The sequence below is a fragment of the Hypanus sabinus genome, chromosome 9 (assembly GCF_030144855.1).
Source record: "Hypanus sabinus isolate sHypSab1 chromosome 9, sHypSab1.hap1, whole genome shotgun sequence".
Classification (NCBI taxonomy): Eukaryota; Metazoa; Chordata; class Chondrichthyes; order Myliobatiformes; family Dasyatidae; genus Hypanus; species Hypanus sabinus.
In genome coordinates this window covers 139953871-139974425 of record NC_082714.1, presented here as the reverse complement: position 1 = coordinate 139974425, position 20555 = coordinate 139953871, and the positions used below count along the sequence as shown (strand labels likewise).

General features: G+C 36.7%; 1 protein-coding gene and 1 long non-coding RNA gene across 2 annotated transcripts in view; one reads left to right on the top strand and one right to left on the bottom strand.

Moving 5' to 3' along the window:
• LOC132399859 (uncharacterized) overlaps positions 1-20555 on the top strand; it is a 96099-nt gene continuing 75544 nt past the window's right edge. Inside the window, exons 1-2 of the long non-coding RNA XR_009514122.1 lie at positions 1-70; positions 1959-2051. This is a non-coding gene — a long non-coding RNA (uncharacterized LOC132399859). The remainder of the gene's footprint in view (positions 71-1958; positions 2052-20555) is intronic.
• The window catches only part of dnmt3bb.1 (DNA (cytosine-5-)-methyltransferase 3 beta, duplicate b.1), a 217953-nt gene continuing 202324 nt past the window's right edge, over positions 4927-20555 (bottom strand). Inside the window, exons 20-22 of the mRNA XM_059980697.1 lie at positions 16023-16092; positions 10871-10989; positions 4927-9950 (exon numbers count right to left, since the gene is read on the bottom strand). Coding sequence (XP_059836680.1) covers positions 9809-9950; positions 10871-10989; positions 16023-16092 — 331 coding nt within the window. The 3' untranslated portion in view covers positions 4927-9808. The remainder of the gene's footprint in view (positions 9951-10870; positions 10990-16022; positions 16093-20555) is intronic.

The window sequence follows — 20555 nt, the reverse complement described above, 5'->3', positions numbered from 1 at the left end:
CAAGCTGCAAATTAACCATTAAGGAATCTCAAGTCGCTTTGCATGAACAGGCAAAGAAGTGGCAGAAAAGGTATGGTCATGCAATTTGGTGGAATAAATTAAAGTGTTGACTATTTTCTAAATCAACAGAAAATACAAAAAACTGAGGTGCAAAGGGACTTAGGAGACCTATGCAGGATTTCCTGAAGATTAACTTGCAGGTTGAGTTTGTAGTGAGGAAGGCAAATGCAATGTTAGCATATATTTCAAAAAGACTAGAATGTAAAATCAATGATGTAATCGTGAGACTTTATAAAGCACAGGTGAGTCTTGGAGTATTTTGCACCCCTTATCTTAGAAAGGCTATGCTGAAAATGGAGGGGATTCAAAGGAGGTTCAATAAAATGGTTCCAGGATTGAATGGCTTGTTATATGAAGTGTGTCTAATGGCTCTGGGCTTGTACTCACTAGAATTTGACAAGAATGAGGGGTGACCTCATTGAAAGTTATCAGATAGTGAAAGGCTTTGATAGTGTGGTTGTGGAAAAGATGTTTCCTGTGGAGGAAGAGTCTAAGACCAGAGGAGATGAGGAGTAATTTCTTTAGCCAGAGAATGGAGTATCTGTGGAATTCTTTGCCACAGATAGCTGTGGAGGCCAAGTCTTTACGTATATTTAAGGCAAAGGTTGATAGAATAGCTGATCCCTTAATGGGCTCAACCACAAGCTGCTTTAAAAAGCCATCTTGTAGGCATTCTATAAATTCCCTCTCTTGAATCCAGCACCAGGTAGATTTCCCAATCTACCTGCATTGAAATCCCCAATGACTATTGTAACACTGTCCTTTTGGCGTGCATCATCTATCTCCCACTGTAATTTGTAGACCAAATCCTTACTACTGTTTGGGGCTCTGTATATAACTCCCATCAGGGTCTTTTTACTCTTGCAGTTCCTTAGCTCTATCCACAACGACTCAACACCTTCCAACCCTATGTCAGCCCTTTCTAATGATTTGATTTCATTTTTTAGCAACAGAGCCACACCACACCCCTTTGCCTACTTGCCTGTCCTTTTGATAGAACATGTATCCTAACTAAAAATAAATAAATAAAAGTCTGAGCAACAAGTGGGAAAATAGAGAAATGCAGGAAAATAGTTCCACAGTATGCACCCTTTAAAACTGAAGGAATGACCATTCATAATGGGACAAAGAGATAAAGGATGTATAAAACGCGAGAAAACTGTTGCTGAATGGTGGATGAGGTGGCAAAGGGGATGCAAATTAGTGGGTAAGAAAGAGATGACAATCATACATTCAAATCTAATCAAATACAAGAAAGAGCAGGATAAAATCATGAGCAACAGCATCTGTGCTGCAAGATATTCACGGTATCCAACTGTTTGTCCACAGAAGTGAAAATGCATTTTTAACACACTGTTTAATTTCTTCCCTTCCCCCTCTTCAAGCCTTTTATTTCTCAACATCCCAAGGTAAAATTGGATCAGTAGACAACCAGTTTCTATGGATCTACTCCTTTGATGCCTGGCTTGTCAGGTTTACTGGCCTTTTCCAATTCCCAAAACATCCTTGATTCCAAATATATTCACTTTTAATTTTCTGCACTATTTACAAGGAAACAAATGGTCTTTACACTGTGCACCCATTCAGGAGGGCGTAATTTATTTTCTCAAGTTAGGTATTATAGGAAAGCAGAAGCATCTGCACAAGAATTGCTCCATAATTCATTCCAACAACAAATCACTGAGATATTTATTTACAGTATTAATGGCAGAATTTGTTTTGGAGATAATCAAGGAATGTAGTAATATCCAAGTAATTTATACATACATTTAATTTTTTGTTTGCATACTGTCGAGTTCATTGACAAAAACATAAATCTATTTAAATTTTTGATGTAATCATCGATAAAAATTGAGCTCTTTTAATTTTAGCCCCAAGTTATTTAATTTTACATTTAGAAATGCCTGTGGATGTCATGGTAGTCTAGTGGTCAGTGCAACTCTATTACAGCTCATGGCGTGGGAGTTCGGAGTCCAATTCTAGCATCATCTGTAAGTATGTCCTCCTTGTGGAATGTGTAGGTTTTCTTTGGTGCTCCAGATTCCTCCTATAGTCTAAAGACGTACCAGCTAAAAGGGTTGGAAGGGCCTATTCCACACTGCATTGCGAAGTAATTAAATATATATGCACATGACTAATATGTAGGAGATAGTGGCCTAGAAATATAATCACTTGGTACGTAATTGTTGAAAGCTAAGTGACTCATTTGAATGCAAAACTGTTTGCAGGAGTCAACTTGCAGTTACACACAGACACACAAGTCACGATAAAAAATGAATCAGACCTGTGCCTGAGACACACCTACATATTGCTGTGTGCCCAGCAGCATAAGTGATGTCATTTCACATGCATTGCATATTTGGCAATCACTGATGCAAAAATGGAGAGTGCAAGTGTGTTGAAACACTTAGGCCTCAGCCTCTCGTACACCCTTAAATAGGGGGAAGAACATCTATTTAAGTATAAGCAAGAAGATGAATTGCTGTCCAGCCAGCGTCTGAAAGTCAGCACTGAGGACTGCTATGAAATTGCAGCTGATGAACCAGATATCTCCATGTTCATACTAAGGATATTACTTTTCTTTTGTGGGTAGTGGTCTTAAGTGTAGCCAAACCAGATCAATGCTTTCCCTGGTTGTCCACCTCAGCAGGTAAATATTGAAGCTGTAAGAGCAGATCAGAGATTGACCTGCTACAAGTAACTTGCCACCTGAATCTCCAAACCCTTTGCACCATTTACTATCAAGTTCAGTAATACTGACATATCTTGTGAAATTTGTTTTGTGGTAGCAGTATAGTTCAATACATTAAAAAATTACTATAAATTACAGAAATATTTAAAATAAATAGTGTGAGAGCAAATTAATTTGTTTGTGTTCATGGACCATTTGGAAATCTGATGGTGTTCTTCAAATGTTGAATGTGTGCGTAAAGGCTCCTGTCTCCCTGATGGTGGTAGTGAGAAGTGGGCATGTGCTAGATGATGTGGGTGCTTAATGATGGTTGCTACCATCTTGAAGAACTGCCTCTTGAAGATGTCCTTGATGGTAGAGATTTGGCCCACGATCGATCTGGCTTAATCTACAGCTCTGCAGCTTTGTTCAGTCCTTCACCTGCGTACAAGGTGGTGATGCAACTAGTCAGAATGCTTTCCACAGTACATCTGTAGAAATTTGCTCGGGTCTTTTGTGAGATACCAAAATTTCACACTCCTAATGAAGTATAGCCACTGGTATGCCTTCTTCATGGTTATAACAATTGGTTGGGCCCAGAATAGATCACCTGAGATATTGATGCCCATGAACTTGAAGCTGCTGACCCCTCAACGAAGACTGTCATATGTTCTCCTGACTTCCCCTTCCTGAAGTGCACAATCTTGGTCTTACTACTGTTGCGACACCACTCGTCCATTCCTAGACAACTCCCTGTCATTACCTGAAGATTCTACCAGCAACATTTGTGTCACTGGCTAATTTATAGAAGGTGTTTGAGTTGTGCCTAGACACATAGTCATAAGTGTAGAGAGAGTGAAGCAGTAGGTTAAGTACACATCCTTAAAATGCACTTGAGGTGCAAGGCATGTCATGTATAGAGTTGTAGAGAAGGACACAGGCATTTGACCCACTAGGTCCACAACAACCAGTCGAATGCCCATACCTATTAATCCTGTTGGCAAATCTGCTTCCTCCAATCTCTCAAGTGGTGGTTTCCCACTCTGTGAATGTAAAAGGTTATGCTCAGATCATTTTAAAATCTCTCACCCCTTACCCTAAATCTGTGTCCACTAGTTTTATTCACTTCTGATGAGGGAAAAGTTTCCTGCAGCTTTTCTCTAGCTATGCCTCTTGTACCTCAATCATATCACTTTTTAACCTCTTCCTCTAGGGAAAATATATCTAGTCTTTCCAATTCCTCCTCATAACTAACATAGTCCATTCCAGGTAACATCCTGGTGAATCTTAACTGTGTTCTCTACAACATTATCACACATTTCCTACAGTGCGACGTCCAAAATGACAAGCAATATCCAGCTGAGGTATGACCAATGTTTTATAAAGTTGGAATAAAAACTTTCTGCTTTTGTATTCAATTCTCTGATTAATGAAGGCCAATATTCTATAAGCCTTCTTAACAAAATTATACACCTGTGCTGCCACCTTCAAGGATCTTTGGACCTGCACACTAAGGATTTTTTGTTCCCCAATATTCCTTAGGACCTTACTACTTAAGTTGTATGTCCTAGCCTCATTTGTAATCTCAAGATGAATCACGTCACATTTATCAGGGCTTAACTCTATACATTAAACTCAACCCATTTATCAACAATTTGATGACATCCTATAGTCTGTCTCTCCTCCATACTGTCAACAACTCCACCAATCTACCTGTCAGTTATTGATCATGCTTTCTAAATTGACATCAATGATCAAAGTATAAAGTATTTATTAGTATTATCGAAGTATGAATACTATTTTCAACCTTGTATATGGTCTTGGGTAAAGACCTCCCAATAATTGAGCACAACTACATGAAATGCTGTTGCAGGAAAGCAGCATCCATCAGCAAAGATCCTCACCTCCCAGGACATCTGGATGAAGGTACAATAAGCCTAAGGACTTGCACCACTGGGTTTAGGAACAGTTACTACCCCTCAGCCATCAGGCTCTTGAACAAGGGGATAACTTCACTCAACTTCACTTGCGTGTTTATCGGTTTGTGATCACCTTGATATGTATACTCTACGCATATAGCAGATTATGTGTACTCATGATAATAAAGTAATTGCATTTTCAGGAGTGGTTGTGATAGCAAAATGTCTTGCCAATGTTGTAACAGCCATGATACTTTGTTTTATTTATGGCGAGAATACATTTAAATCTCAAATACAAAGCATGACTACTCATAGTAAGAAAGCCTATGAGCTCCACTTTGAGTGTACAGTTGGTGACCAAGACAAAGCCTGGGCTCCTAACATTTGTTGCATTCCCATTTAGACTTCTTCCCTGCAAATCTTGGCGGTCAGTGACGAGCATGTTGAAAGGTTTCACCAGGACATTGCGGTATAAGGGCAACTGGAATCCATAAATATTGGCTGATTACTTTTGGGCACTTAAGCAAGAAGCCTCAGACACTGGGTACAAATGAAAATCATCAACAAAACATTTTTAGCCTAGCTGAACTATTGCAAAGCGTCAGCACCGTTTAACAATTAAACACATTATATTCAATAAAAATTACTATCTTGATTTCTCCACATTCCTATGTGATAAAAGTACTCTGAAATTATATTTGTGTTCAACGTCAAGCAGTCTATCATAACCAAAGAAAATTTCTGAGGAAGCAACACCTATGAAAAAAATTGTTCTCCAGTGCATTACAGTTTAAAATTTTTTTGCAATGGTAATTAACTCTTGAAAAGTGTATGATATTGAAATCTGTATGCAAGATTTTTCAATTCTCAATAATAAGTACTCAAATTAATCAACATTAAAAACAAGCATAACAATAGGGATAATCATTTATTGTAAACAGATAAGCAGTGCTACAACTTGTACCTCTGAGCTCACGCACAAGAAATAGTTAAATTCTTTGTGCCATGTAGTAAAGTGAAAGTGATGAGTATTAAAACATGTTCAAACATGCTTTTTCTGACAATGGAAATCGTTTATATATAAAGCAAAAACATGAGAATCTTTATAAAGTAATTACAATTTTGAAGTGTTTTAATGCTAGTCATCACAACATTTTTGATAGACGGCTCACTTGAAACAAACGATGAAATAGAAACAATTCCACGTACAGTAGCTGCACCCCATTATAAATGTAATATATTGTAAACAGTGTTTATTTAAATGTGCAGAGGGATAAATTCAGGTAGTTTCACTGATGTTCCTTGTATGTTACTTATGCTTTAAAATAAACATAATAATGGCACCATTTAAAGCATTTCCAAGAGAAAAAAAACTGTACTTTCTTTTCATCAACATTTAGAAAGTTACAGTTATCTTAAAATAGTCACATCATTTCAACAAATTTTCTTGAACAAAATGCACTCTTTGAATGTGTTCATTACGTTTAGACAAGAATTTTAGAAATGCTATTGTTGGTCACATAAAATTAGAAAAATATAAAGGAAATAAGATTTATTAGAAAAAGTAGAAAAATGCAATTCGATTTTTCAAAGGGATAATTCAAGACATGTTTTAGAGTTGGAGATGCTAAAAAATTCTTCACAAGGATACACATTTGAAGATGTGTCCTGTGAAACCTACTTACAACTCAGTGACTGACTTTGTTAATTCCATAGAGGAAATTGAAGATTTGAAATTTGGTCTTCCGACAAATGATGGAATTACGAAGTTCCTACTGAATGATGTTTAATAGTAAACATCACTTAGGTTTCATAGTCTTTTAATAAAGATTAACTATGTTTGTTACAGAATAATTATAAATATGTGCATTTTAGACATATTTATAAGGAATTATTTCAAGTTATAAGCACCATCAACCTTACAGAAAATATAACACATCGTCATAGAATAAACACACGTTCAGGTGGTGATAACTTTTCTTTGGCCATGATATTAATACTCTTAAGTTCAATGGGTAAACTGCAAATCCTTACTTACAAACACTTCAATTTTTTGTGACCATTTTGAAAAATATTAAAAATAAATTATTAATTTTACATAGTGATGTTAAATGGATGCTACAGACTATATCACTATTGATTACACACCTCAAAAGAAAAATACCCTTTATATCCCAATAAGCATAAGTCTATGCATGTTTATTCCAGTGAAGTTGGGAATTGGAGTTATAGAACTTTGTTTGTATGGGTAGGGACTATTTTCATACAGGAAATTACAGCTGAGATGAGTCCTATCCTTACTGAATGTACAAAGAGGATATACATGAGGTGATGGAAAGCAAACAGGAACCAGAACACTATCTGATTTTTATCTCTCTCACTTATGGATCTTGTGGCTAACCATGATGCCATACAGCAACCCAAGGCAGAAAAAACAAATGGATTTTGTTGTTGCCACAGTCACAGCTAGCCTATGATTATACCTGCATCCTGCTTTAGTTTGATATTTTATTGGTACCATAAATCAGCTTGTTATTGCTTTGCATTATGTTCAGTGCTGCCCTTTGATGCTAACAAAATATGCTAATAAAAGAAATTTCCAATGATAGCATTCAAGGCAGTAATCCCAGTGCATAACTATTCACAATAGAAATGTAATTACTTTCCAGCAGAAATGGCTTATCAGATTGTACTTGTTTTAAGATACACAAAATCCAGTTTTTGAAGTATTTAAAAAAAGACAAAGCACCTGAATCAAAAGTGATTTACTTTGGGTAGTTTCTTTCCCTTGTCAGTTTTATTTTCTCTCTTACCTTTCTTAGGTATGGACCTAAGTAAGCCACTTGGGCATAGAGAAATTTTGGCAGTAAATTCTAGCTTTATCCTGTTTGCTGTTGGCTAAAATTTTCAGCAGAGGTATAAACAGGAAATATGACCAAAATCTCCATCACTTGCAGCTATACAATCCAATTCCATAAGCACCAAGGATTAAGCCTCAGACCTGTTTGAAGTAGATTGTTTAATTGTTACCTCGTTAGATCTCCTGAAAGTGTCAGGGAGCTGTAGAGTTTTTCCAGTATTTATGTGATTTCTGTTAATGACTAGAATATACAAAAAATATATTTTGTATAATTCCTATTGAATTCAATTGCTTTATTAGCTCTAAACTAGTTCTAAATTAAAAGAGAGAATTCACACCAAGGACTGGGTTCATTTTCAATTCAATTTAAAAAATCTGAATTTTAATTCACCACGTTTTTGGAATTGTCAAAATGAGCAGAGCAATCCAGAGCAATTAGCGGAGCTAATTACTATCTAGAATAAATTGCATTAAATTTCAGTTTTGATTTCTTGGTTAATGCTATGTTCAGATTCAAAGATACAAGCTGAAATATCATCATTTTAAATTTGCTGATATTTCTTCGTAAAGATAGCTATTTATAATCAGCTTCAGCACTGGCATGTATTAATCGTTTAACAAAGTTTGAGATAACTGAGTGGTATGACATATTAGGATACTTAACAGAAAACCAGCCATAGTTATGTAGAAACAGTGTTAAATTTAAATCTTTATGGACAGAGGTTGGGGAGTGAAAATTTTAGAAATAATGTAAGTAATATGCCTGCAAAGTTAGAACTGAGACACGTTGTTGAATCACAGGATAGGAATCCACTGTTTCTATCATGGTATTTGACTCCTCAGTTGAAGGGTGATCCATTCCTAGGAATGGATTAACACCACAAATATATAAAAATAAGGAAAACGTTTATATGGCAGAAAGATCCTAATATAATTATACATAAAAATCAATATATTATTTTGCTACAAATATCCAAATTGGCATGCCCTTGTAGGTTTTTAATATATTGGCGTGGTATAATCGGAATGACAAGATGCACATTAATTCCTGTATTGCTTTATACTCTGAATTATTTATCCTGACATCCTTCCTGGTGGCTGGAGGATTTTATTAGAGGTCAGAAATTCTGTAAATTTAAGGTGTTAAGGAAAAGCTACAAGGTAAAAATTTAAAAAAAAATGCCTTTGCAGTTAGCCCTGCAGCAGCAATGCCTGAGGCTTGGGAGCAGGCTCTTAGTGAAGTCTGCACAGTAGAGCGTATCCAGTCAGAAGAAGGATGGAGAATTTTACAAAAGTAGCTTAAAATATAAAATGTAACTTCTACATTTTGAGAATAAAATTGTATTGCAGTCTTGAATTAAAAACCCTAAGCATTACCTTGACATGATTCTATTATAATTACAGTCATATATTTCAGTTGAAAACTTTAACATGGAGCAGCAACAAGAATATCACCTTACCAATAAAATTTGAGCTATTTCTTTGAGTGTAATTTTGACTATGAACATGATTGTGAGGGATGTCAACAGTACAGCTTCATAGGTCACCCTCCTTATGCTGTTTATAGACATTGCCTTGGTTTAAACTTAAATGATTTCCATCTTTATAATCTTTTTTTGCTCATTTACACATCTGAAACCCTTGCTAAAAATACAAAACATAAACAGATTAAACAATATATCATGATTATTCAACAACTAAACATAAAATAGGTTACAGAAAGAAAATACAATTTGCTGAAAAGCAAGTGAAAATATATTGGAATACTGTTTAAACAGGACAACAACTTCAATGTTTTTGAATAATGATTTTGAATCTGTTATGTTTAACAGATTGAGATTTATTATTCATCTACCTAAAATCCAACTACTGATATGTGTATTATAACAATAAAAGTTTAGAAAATTAGTTGAAAATTTAAAAGGAGGACAATAGCACCATCAAAAGCCCTTAAATCCCATAAAAAGACCGGCTACGAAGTACACTAGAAAACTGTGAAGTATAATCCTCACTCTATCGTAAGAAAACTACAGCTAAAAGTAGGAATTCTGTTTTCTTCCCTTATAAAAGATGAGATTACAAAAGCTAAAACAACTATAGTAGGCATGCTTGCTACCTACCCTGTCCTGAGTTGTGACTGTGTGTAATGGCCACAGTATCATACATGTACAGCATGCAACCTTCACAATAATGTCAATCAAATGTGTCACAGTATACTGAAAACCAGTCTGGATTTGTTTTACTAATTAGTTTCTAAATAAGCACCTTAAGTTTCTGAAAGGCAAATATTAGACTGTATTATTCACAAGCAAAATAATCCTTCAGTGGTGCAAATAGGTGGCGAATAACCGGCACGCTCCATGACCTTCCAAGAAGTTTTTGTCGGGCCCCTCTTCCCATGTTTGACACATCTGTATAATGTACTGGAAAGCCAAAAATCCTGCAGGGAGGGAAGAATGCAGCGTAACATGATTTGGAAGAAATCACAGAATTATTTCTAAAACATAAATTACCTAAAGTATGCTTCCAGGTTAGACTTTTCCTCCTCAAAAATATATGCAGATTAAAAGAAGGCATTTGAATTTGAGTTGGTTCCTTATATAGATGTGACATGATCTAATTAATCATCATCTATTCTACTTAATTAGTATTAATCCCTGATAATATTCTATAAGACAGATGGAAAAGGAAGAATTTGATGCAGTTAGTTTTTACTTTCAATTGTAGATTTGATTCATTTGCTATATATATAAGCGAAAACTCCAACAGTAGTCAAATGGACTTGCAATGGAAGCTTGAAATAAGCACCTTAACTTAGGAAGAAAACAAACAGGATTGTGTGGAAGAACATTTCAAGATGTCATTCACACTGCATAACACCATTCTCTGGCTACTTCAATCTGGCTTAAGCACAAAAATGAAACCAGACGTATAACCTTAGACCAGTTAAATATACACAGTGTAATTAAAGCAGATTTTTATTCTGCTGTAACTATTTCTTTTTTGCACAGAAATTTTAAATTTTCTGATTGCAATTTTCTAAGGCAACTTGGATATAGAGCATTTTCAGAAAGCTAATTCAATCAACAGCTCATCATAATATTCCATTGTTATTGGCTTTCCTTTCATGTTTTACAGTAATCCATATCTGATTTGCCATTAGTGTCAAAAATATGACTATCTCAGGTTTAACTATAGTTTACCCTTGATTCAAGTTATGTGATCAGATACTGAATGGAGACTGATGTTTGAATGAAAGAAGTAACTGAAATTAGATTCAAAGAGCTTGAAATAAGAAGAAAAAAATAATTTAAAATGTGAGTGAAATAGGCATTTAAAAGAAATGTTAGCAAAGCTCACCTTTCCAGTTCTGTGCACCACAGAATGTCTTCCTTCCCATTCATGATAACAGGGAAATGCTGATCCTTGCCTTGCTTGATGGAGTTCGATCTTGTTGTTATGGTCCTAACTTTGCTAAACTGTGAAACATTGTAATAAAATCATCAAGGCCCACTTCATGATATATCCAACCAAAATCTGTTTCAACACAGTACAAATAAATGACAACCTCTATTTCACACCAGAATACACTATGAATATACTATGTATATTCATAATTCTCATGACTTTCAATGAACTTGATAGACCATGCATTTATGATTGTACTAACATAGTAGTCAATTCTCTGACTGTTGCTCTCTGTAAGATTATATTCCAGAAGGATATGGTGAAAGGGAGTTTCTGGAATAGTTGCACTGCAGTTGTTCTGTAAACTTTGAGGTAAAGCCTTTGAACAGAAGCTCAACCTGCCTTTACTACTTCATCCCGCTAAAAATGAAAATTCTCAACACCAAGTTCCTTGGCATTCAAAAAGTTAACTTTAAAATACATTTGAGAAGTCATGGAATATGAAAAGCAACTGGCTAATATTATTCCCAAATTATTTACATGAATTGTAAATAATTGAAGCTGCATAGTTACAAATTTTCCCATAGCTTCAATCCTGGCAATTAAACTGAGATGGTACATTGGATCAGAGGAGAGCACTTCTTTTACATTCTGGACAAGCATTACTTCAGTTGTACCTCTCCTGGTGTTCAGAAAACAGGAGTTTCAATACCACAGCTTGCAAATGTATGGTTGCAACTCCAGTGTGTGCCTCGTAGGAGGCCAGAATTTCACTGACCTTCCCTCTCAATTTCAGCCAATATCCTATTGGTTCCCTGAGTCCGGAGGCTGTTCAGAAAATGTAAGATACTAATCTTTCATGGTTCATGCCATTTATGCACTAGGCTGGATTTTTTTACAAATTGGCACAATCCCTATGATTTATCGATAGCTTCTTATCCCAGTGTCTTGGCCTAAAGAACTGCAAGGCTATGTAAACTGGAAATTTCAAAACAGACACCAACAGATTTTTTTATTACTAAAGAATATTAAAGGATAGAAAATCAAGGCAAGTAGGCCAATTTTAAATGTAGATAAACTAATTTTTTACTGTTAAGGTAGAACAGACCTGAGTAGCCCCCTCCTATATGTCCACATTTTCAATATCCCATTGGGAAGACATTAGGAAAAGTGAAGAACAGATCATTAGTAACCTGCTTAATAACGCACCCATGGTCTAGATATTGAGAGATGCAGCTTATATTCTCAGTAAAAGGCTGAAACAAACTAGTCATAGTGTGGAGCTTTTAGCATCCCACGTCATACAGCAGGCAGCTGGATGAAGTGTGATGGCCTGGAGAAGGTGGGATGACATGACAGCATTTTCTGTGATCTTATTCTATCCATTTTACCAACTCCACTATATTTTTCTGCAGCTGAAGTCTATCCTTTTCACTATCTGCAACACCAGCCATGTCTGTGTTATCTGTGAAATTACTAATCCTATATCTTCCAGATGGTTAACACATATAACAAACAGCAAGGGCCCCAATCTTCCTGCTTCCTATTCGATTAGCCAAATTGTCCTGGATCCTACGGAATCTTCTACAGTCCATATGCATGATGTCATCAAAGGCCTTGCTTAAATCCATGAAGGCTACATCAACCACAATGCCCTCATCGATATACTATGTCCTTATAAAATGTATTCAAATTAGTCGGACAAAATCTCCTCTTAACAAATCATGCCATCGATCCCTGATCAAATGCTGTCTTTTGAAGTGCAGATTGATTTTGCAGATTTTTTTCCCCAAGGATGTTAGACTCGCCACTCTATGAGTACCTGGTTTATTCCTATTCATTTCCTGAATAAGGGTACAAAATTCATTGTTCTCCAATTATGTGATACCTCTTCTGTGGCTAAAAGGTGTTTAATATTGTTGCACCGGAACCTAGCAATCTTCTCCCTTGCTGGCCATATCATCCTAGGAGACATCTTTTCTAGCTCTGAGGATTTAATCATCTTTAAGGCCACTAATATAACTAAAACCTCCTCCTTTACAATCTCCTATTGATTATGTGATAGATTCTCTTTCAGGAAGCTTGTTGCATCTGAATGGTTGAGAAAGATTGTAGGAAACAGTATCAGTACACTACACATGGCCCTTTTGGAACCTACAAAAGCCTTTGTCCTTAACAATCACTGAAATTCTTCTCCATTTTATGTCTGCTATGTAAGTGTACGTAATCTGCAGTCTTACTAGTGGTACCACAACAAACTCAGTTTCAAAACAAAAACAAAGGCTGAGAGAATGCAGTGAATCGAACAGTATCTGTGGAGGCAAAACAGGTAAGTTGATATTTCAGGTCAAGACACTGCAACTGAAAGGAAACAGGATTGTTGATAGGTAACAGTGCACGGGTGATTGCACTGCAGGTAGATGGTGGTAGTGGGGGGGGGGGGGGCGGTGTATATGATCGAGGCTGGTGGTCAATAGGTGGAAGCAGATGAGGAAAAGATGACTGGTAGATGGAACCAGATGGTGGTGGGGGTTGAGGACAAAGGATGGTAGGTGATAGTGGAACCAGATTGGAGGAAAAAATGGACACGAGGAAGCATATGGGAAAAGGGGATAAGAGCTATGAATAAAGGGAATGGATAAAATCACGTAAAACTGGAAGCTCCAACACCAACCTGACTGTCCTTCGACTTTTCTTCCACAGGCCAATCGTAAATCAGAAGAACAACATCTCATATTCCACTTGGATAACTAGCAATCCAGTGGTATGAATGCAGAATTCTCCATTTTCCTATGTGTTCTCTTCTTTTACACACCATCTGTTCATCTAGTTTTCTTCTTTTGTTTATCTCCTCCTAGCCCCTCTGCCACCAGGTTTCATCTGCCCATCATTCCCTCACCACCTGGCACCACCCAGCACATCGTCCCATGTACTGGCAGCTTTTCCTGTACCCTCAGTCCCAATGCAGTGCCTCATCCAGAACATCAACTTGCAGATACTGCTTGATCCAGCATTTGCATTCTCTTTGCCTTCAAACCAAATTTAGCGATGTTAAACAAAGTTTCTTCACCTATCCAAAAGCATTGAAAATGCAAGTTTTAGGGGAATCGCACGATGAACATATGGTTCATAAAAGTGTGAAGGAGGTAGTGAAAAGTTTTGTTTAATAACTAGGATTGAGATTAAGGATCACAGAGATAATAAATAAGTAAATTGGCCAATACATCTTACAGAGACAGGAATGCACTTGGGCCCCTGAAAAAGACAGGGTCCATTTTTGGCAATTCTTGCTTATCTTTAAAATATAATGTTAAAATATATTGATGTTGGATGATATGACAAAATAAATGTGTGTTAATACGAATTTGTTTCATAAATGACCAAAATTAAGCACTGTTATCTATAGGGACAGGCTTGACTCTGACACATGTCCAGTGAATATCCCACTGATAGCATAATCAATATTCACATTAAAGTGACTGATTCCCAGTGTTTTGGAGTACTGGATTTGATAAGCAGTAAACAGAGCTCCTCAAAGAGGAAGGGGAATAATGGTGAAAGTCTGCACCAACTGGCTTCAGTAGAAATCTGCAAATGTCAGAGCAAAATTTAAATATTTGTCTATACCAAAGTTTAATGCAAAAAGCAGAAGGATAGTCAGCATGGCTTCATGCATAGTAGGTCAAGTCTAACCAATCTTAAAGAGTTTTTCAAGGAAGTTGCCAGGGAAGTGGATGAAGGCAAGGCACTGAATGTTGTCTACATGGACTTTAGCAAGGCATTTGACTAGGTCCCTCATGGGAAGTTGGTCAAGAAGGTTCAGTCGCTTAGCGTTCATGAGCAGATAGTAAATTGATCAGACATTGGCTTTGTGGGAGAAGCCAGAGAATGGCAGTAGTTGGTTGCTTCTCTGACTTTAGGCTTGTGACTAGTGGGAGTGCTGCAGGGATTGGTGCTGGGTCCATTGGTGTTTGTCATTGATAACAACAATGTGGATGATAATGTGGTTAACTGGATAAGCAAATTTGCTGATGACACCAAGATTAGGGGTGTAATGGACAATAAGGAAGACTATCTTGGCTTGTAGAGAGAGCTGGATCATCTGGAAAAATGGGCTGAAAAATGGCAGATGGAATTTAATGCAGACAAGTGTGAGGTGTTGGATTTTAGCAGGACCAACCAGGGTAGGTCTTAACAGAGAACAGTAAGGCACAGGGGAGTGTAGTAGAACAAAGAGATCACTGAAAGTGGCATTACAGTTAGATAGCGTCATAAAGCCAGCCTTTGGCACATTGTCGTTCATAAATCAAAGTATTGAATAGAAGAGATGGGATGTTATGTTTAAGTTACATGAGACATTGCTGAAGCCTAACTTGGAGTATGGTGTACAGTTTTTGTCACCTACCTACAGGAAAGATGCAAATAAGGTTGAAAGAGTGCAGAGAAAATTTACAATGACGTTGCCACGTCTGATAGACCCAAGTTATAAGGAAAGATTGAAGAGGTTAGGATGTTATTTCTTAGAACGTAGATGACTGAGAGGAGATTTGATTGAGGCTTACAAAAATATGAGGGGTATAGATGCGGTGAATTCAAGCAGCTTTTTTCCACTGTGGTCGGGTGGGACTACAACTGGAGGTGATGGATTAAGGGCAAAATGTGAAAAATTTTAAGGAGAACATGAGCAGAAACTTCTTTACTCAGGAGGGTGAAACAAACTGCCAGTGCAAGTGGTGCATACAAGCTCAATTTCAGCGTTTAAGTGAAGATTGGATAGGCACCTGGGTGGTAGGCACCTGGGCGGTAGGCACCTTGGAGGGCAATGATCCTGGTGCAGGTTGATGAAGGTAGGCAGTTTAAATGGTTTAATGGCAGTTTAGACAGACTAGATGGACTGAAGGGCCTGTTTCTGAGCTGTACTTTTCTATTACTCTATTAATACCTAAACATTTCAGCAGAACAATTGCAGCTTCAGAGAAAGGAGACTTTAATACACTGGTCCTTAAAATAAAAATCAGTCAGGTGTTAGAGAAATTTACTAAAGGTAAATGTCTATTTGTCATTTAACTGATTAAATTATGAAGTCATGTTGTACAAAGCTTACCTTTGCTATTCTACCGTGCTCAAGGCAGTCCTGGAGTTCCAGTTTATCTGCTGAAGAAGCAACCAGGGGCCTGAGAATGTGGAAAATCTGTCTTCAGTGCCAAATATTCTATGCGTTTTCTCTATTGCACATTTTCAAGCAATGCAGAAGCATTTCATTTTGTTATAGCAGAGGACTGATCACAATAATAATAGAAACACATTGATGCTGGCTCATCAACATTCTGCTTTTTGGAAAAATACAATGAAAGGGCTCAAAACTGAATTTTACTAACAACACATGAACAAATTCACAAACTAATAAAAGATCAAAAGACTGGACAGACTGAAAGCAAAGTTGCATTTATACAGTAAACTTTACAACTTCAGCCCATCACAAGGTACTTCATAGCTTATGAACAGAAATATATAAACTCATGATGTCTTGTCACTGGTGTAATTTTTAAAAGTACAGCACACATTTTGAGCATATCAAAATAGGGAATCGTTCTAGTGTCCCAGCCAATATCCACCCCTCAGCCAACATGAAACAATTTACAATTGCTGTTTGAGGGAGATTCCCATAAATCCTAGAAGGATTCCCCATTTCTTCTCTTAAGTAGTGCAACAGGATCTTCAAAATCCTCATGAGAGAGCAGATTCAATTAATATCTCATCTAAAAGTAGTTACCTCTGCCAGTTCTGTGCTCCCTCAGTTTTGCAGCATAGATCTTTTTGTTCAAGTCTGCGGATTGCCACTTGAGTCCACAGCCTTCTGATTCAGAAGGCCCATAAGCAAAATAACATAAACAGTGCTTTTTTATTATATAGATGTGGCAAGTGGAAAGTAGTTACCTGAATAGAATCCTTGCATATACAAATAAAAAAGTATGAATTACTACGTATGTTTCTGTGCACTGGATGGATTTTGGGAAACATTTTGCTGCAGCAGTACATTTAATTAACTAATAAACCATTCACTATAAGCAACTGTCTATCTATTCTTGATAAAAGTAAGGTCACAGCACATTCAGTACAGACGGAAACCATTTGGTCCATTCTGCAATGATAATATCTTTGAAAAAGTTATCCAGTTAGTCAGAAACTCCTTCCCTTCCCTAGAACACTGCTACTTTCTTTCCAGTTTGCAGTCTTTAGGTAATAATCAAAGCTGATCATAAACGGTGCTATTTCTTTACACTGTATCATCTTATTATGCACAACGCAGGAAAATCTTTATAAGCTCAACAATTAAAGCAAAGAACTTACAAATAATAATATTTTCATACAATGACTTAGCTACTATCCTGCAGTAGAAGATGGACCCTGAACCTCATAATCTATCTCATTGTGATCTTGTACCTTACTGTCTACCTACATTGCAATTTCTTTGTATTGTAGCACTTCCTTTTGCATAGTTATTTTGCATTGTTCTACTACAATGCACCGTTGTAATGATCTGTGTGGACAGTTATAAAAACAATTTTTTTCCCCATACTCAGTAAACTGAACAACTTACCAATACCTGTTAATTTACCTGTATTGTACGTTATCTAAAAAGAGGCCAATGTCTGTATTAAAATAGTGAAGAGGAATTTTGCACTAGCAACAAAAAGAATTCATGCTTCCTCTATTGCCGTGATGAGGCCACATTCAGATTGGAGGAGCTACACCTTATATCCCATCTGGGTAGCCTCCAACCTGATGGCATGAACATCAATTTCTCGTACTTCCGATAATTGCTCCCCCCACCCCATTCCCATTTCCCTCTCTCACCTTATCTCCTTACCTGCCCATCACCACTTTCTGGTGCTCTTCCCCCTTCCCTTTCTACCATGGTCTTCTGCCCTCCCCTAACAGGTTCCCCCTTCTCCAGCCCATTATATCTTTCACCTGTCAACTTCCCAGTTCTTTACTTTACCCCTCCCCTTCTCCTGGTTTCACCCAGTACCTGCCACCTTGTACTTCTTCCTCCCCTCTCCCCACCTTCTTGCTCTAGCTTCTCATCTCTTTTTCCAGTCCTGATGAAGGGTCTTGGTCCAAAGCATTGACTGTTTACTGTTTTCCATAGATGCTGCCTGGCCTGCTGAGCTCTTCCAGCATTTTGTGTCTATTTCAAAGCATTCATATGCTAACTATATTAGTAAGCAATAATTTCGGTATTTTTGTTTGACACCAATGTGTATGTCCATTCATATACAATGTGTATGTGTATGTCCAAATGAACAGTCAAGTCATGCATATGCCATCACTTTAACTCATTTTTTCCAACCATTTTAAAAGTTGTTTTATTTTTATACATCTAGTGCTAGAACTAAATAATTTGCATTGTACCAGTCTTAATTTCTTTGATCTTTACATCTTTCCCTTCTCAGTGAAATCTATGTATTAGCATAATGCACATACTTCAAAATCAAATTAAAATAACTATAGGAATTATGAAATGAAAATGGTAAAAACTGAAAATACTCAGAAGGCCAGTCAACAACTACAGAGAAAAGGCTTGTTTTCCTTTCTGCACAGATGTTACTTCGTCTGCTGACCATTTCCAACACAGTATGTTTTTATTTACTTATTATCCTGATCTGAAGTTAAACAATGGTAACATTATTCACTTTTGTACAGCACAAAGATAGGGTTTGTTTTCCTTTCATTAAAAAGATCAGATCATTAATACTAAATCATCTATAATAATAATCTTACATGTGAAACGGGGACACCTCTTTTTCCCTTATTATGGAGAGAGCCTATGGTATGTCAAATTACTGGGTGAATGAAAGTCTTAGGGGTACTGCAAGTCTGTGCCTTTACTGATGCTTTGCTGCACGCTTGAGAGCTTGGTGGGGGGCGCTGATGCTTTTTTGCTGGTGGGGGACAGGGGTTCGTTGCTTTGCTGCTGCTTATGTGTGGGTGGGGGGGAGCTGGGGGGGCTTTGGGGTTCTAACATTTAACTGTCATTCATTCTTTGGGGCACTCCTCTGTTTTCGTGGATGGTTGTGAAGAAAAAGAATGTCTGGATGTATATTGAATACATTTCTCTGACATTAAATGTAACTTTGAAATTTAGGATTAATTTCCATTTTATATGAGGAACTCAATCCAATGAAATTTATAAGCCTGAAAATTACAATGAGTAATACTATAGAATAAACTTCAACAAAAGGCTTTATAATGAATGTTTACTATTGAAGTAAATCAATATTTAATTTATTAATTAAATAATATCTGTCCTTTATGTTTTCTAGAGATCCTATTTAGAAAACCTAGAAAACTATATTTTCTAAATATCCTACAAAATGGGTAAGCTGAATGCTTTTGACTAAGAATATTCCCACTATGCCAGGTTCTGCATGAATCTTAAAAGTATTTCTGCAAACCATCGACAGTACATACATGTAAATTGAAGGAATTCAATTTGAAGGCTTTGTAAATCATCAGTGATCAAAGAAATTTTGTCCAAAGATCCCATTCAAAATGTCTTCAAAGTGATTGTCATTGAGGTAGGGACATGTTCAGCACAACTTTGTGGGCCAAAGGGCCTGTATTATGCTGTAGGTTTTCTATGTTTCTATGAATGTGTCTACATATCCCACAGTTGAAACTTAACTATAATGTCTGTGTAACAGATCAGCTTAAGATGCCAATGTTTGCCCTAGCCATAGTGAAACTTCCTGTTAAGTGGTGCAGGCTTGCTTTATATAGTCAGCATCCACTGTACTCTGAAATGGAGAAGTCCAAAAATTCACAATATTCCTAGAGTTGAAATTCCTCTTCAACTGAGACTTATGTTGAGACTTTTCCCTGTTAGATCTTTCACCAGGAACACACCTTCACTGAATCAAAACTGGCACGCTGCCTCAGATTTTGTGTTTCAGTGATATAATTTCTCTTTCCAGAAAAAAGGCCCTTTCTGCTCAATCCTTCCTCATAAAAAATGCTCATCAATTGATTCAAGCTGAATAATCTTTATTTAATTCCATCCTTACTCCAGCTGTGATCTCACCATCATACTGTACAGTTGTAGCAAGAATCCCTTAGTCTTAGAATTCTAATCACTTTTACTAGATCACCTTCTTAGGTACTACACTCCACCTGCTGCTGGCACCAATATGTAATATTCTCAAACAATATAATTTATATTTCATGTTTCTATATAGTCTATCAGAGTAACCTCACATTTCTCCTTATATATTCCTTTTAGTTTTCTCCAAATCTATAGCCTTTGAATCTTCCTCCCAATAACCTTTACTTCACCATTGATGCCTAAATGAAACCAATAATATAAATTATAAATAGATCAGAGTCCAGCACTGATCTTATGACATCATACTTGAAAATGGCTTCTTTATTCCTACTCTTTGTATTCTATCAGTTTACAAATCCAGACTAATTCTTTAGCTCCAACCAGGCAAACTATTACCTTTTGCTACAAATTTTATTGGGTGATTCATGAAATGCCTTGAAAATAAAACAAAATATTCACCTATTTCTCTTCTCCTGCGAGTTACAAGCTCAAAAACAAAATGCTTTTTCTCAGATTCTCTTTTATAAATCT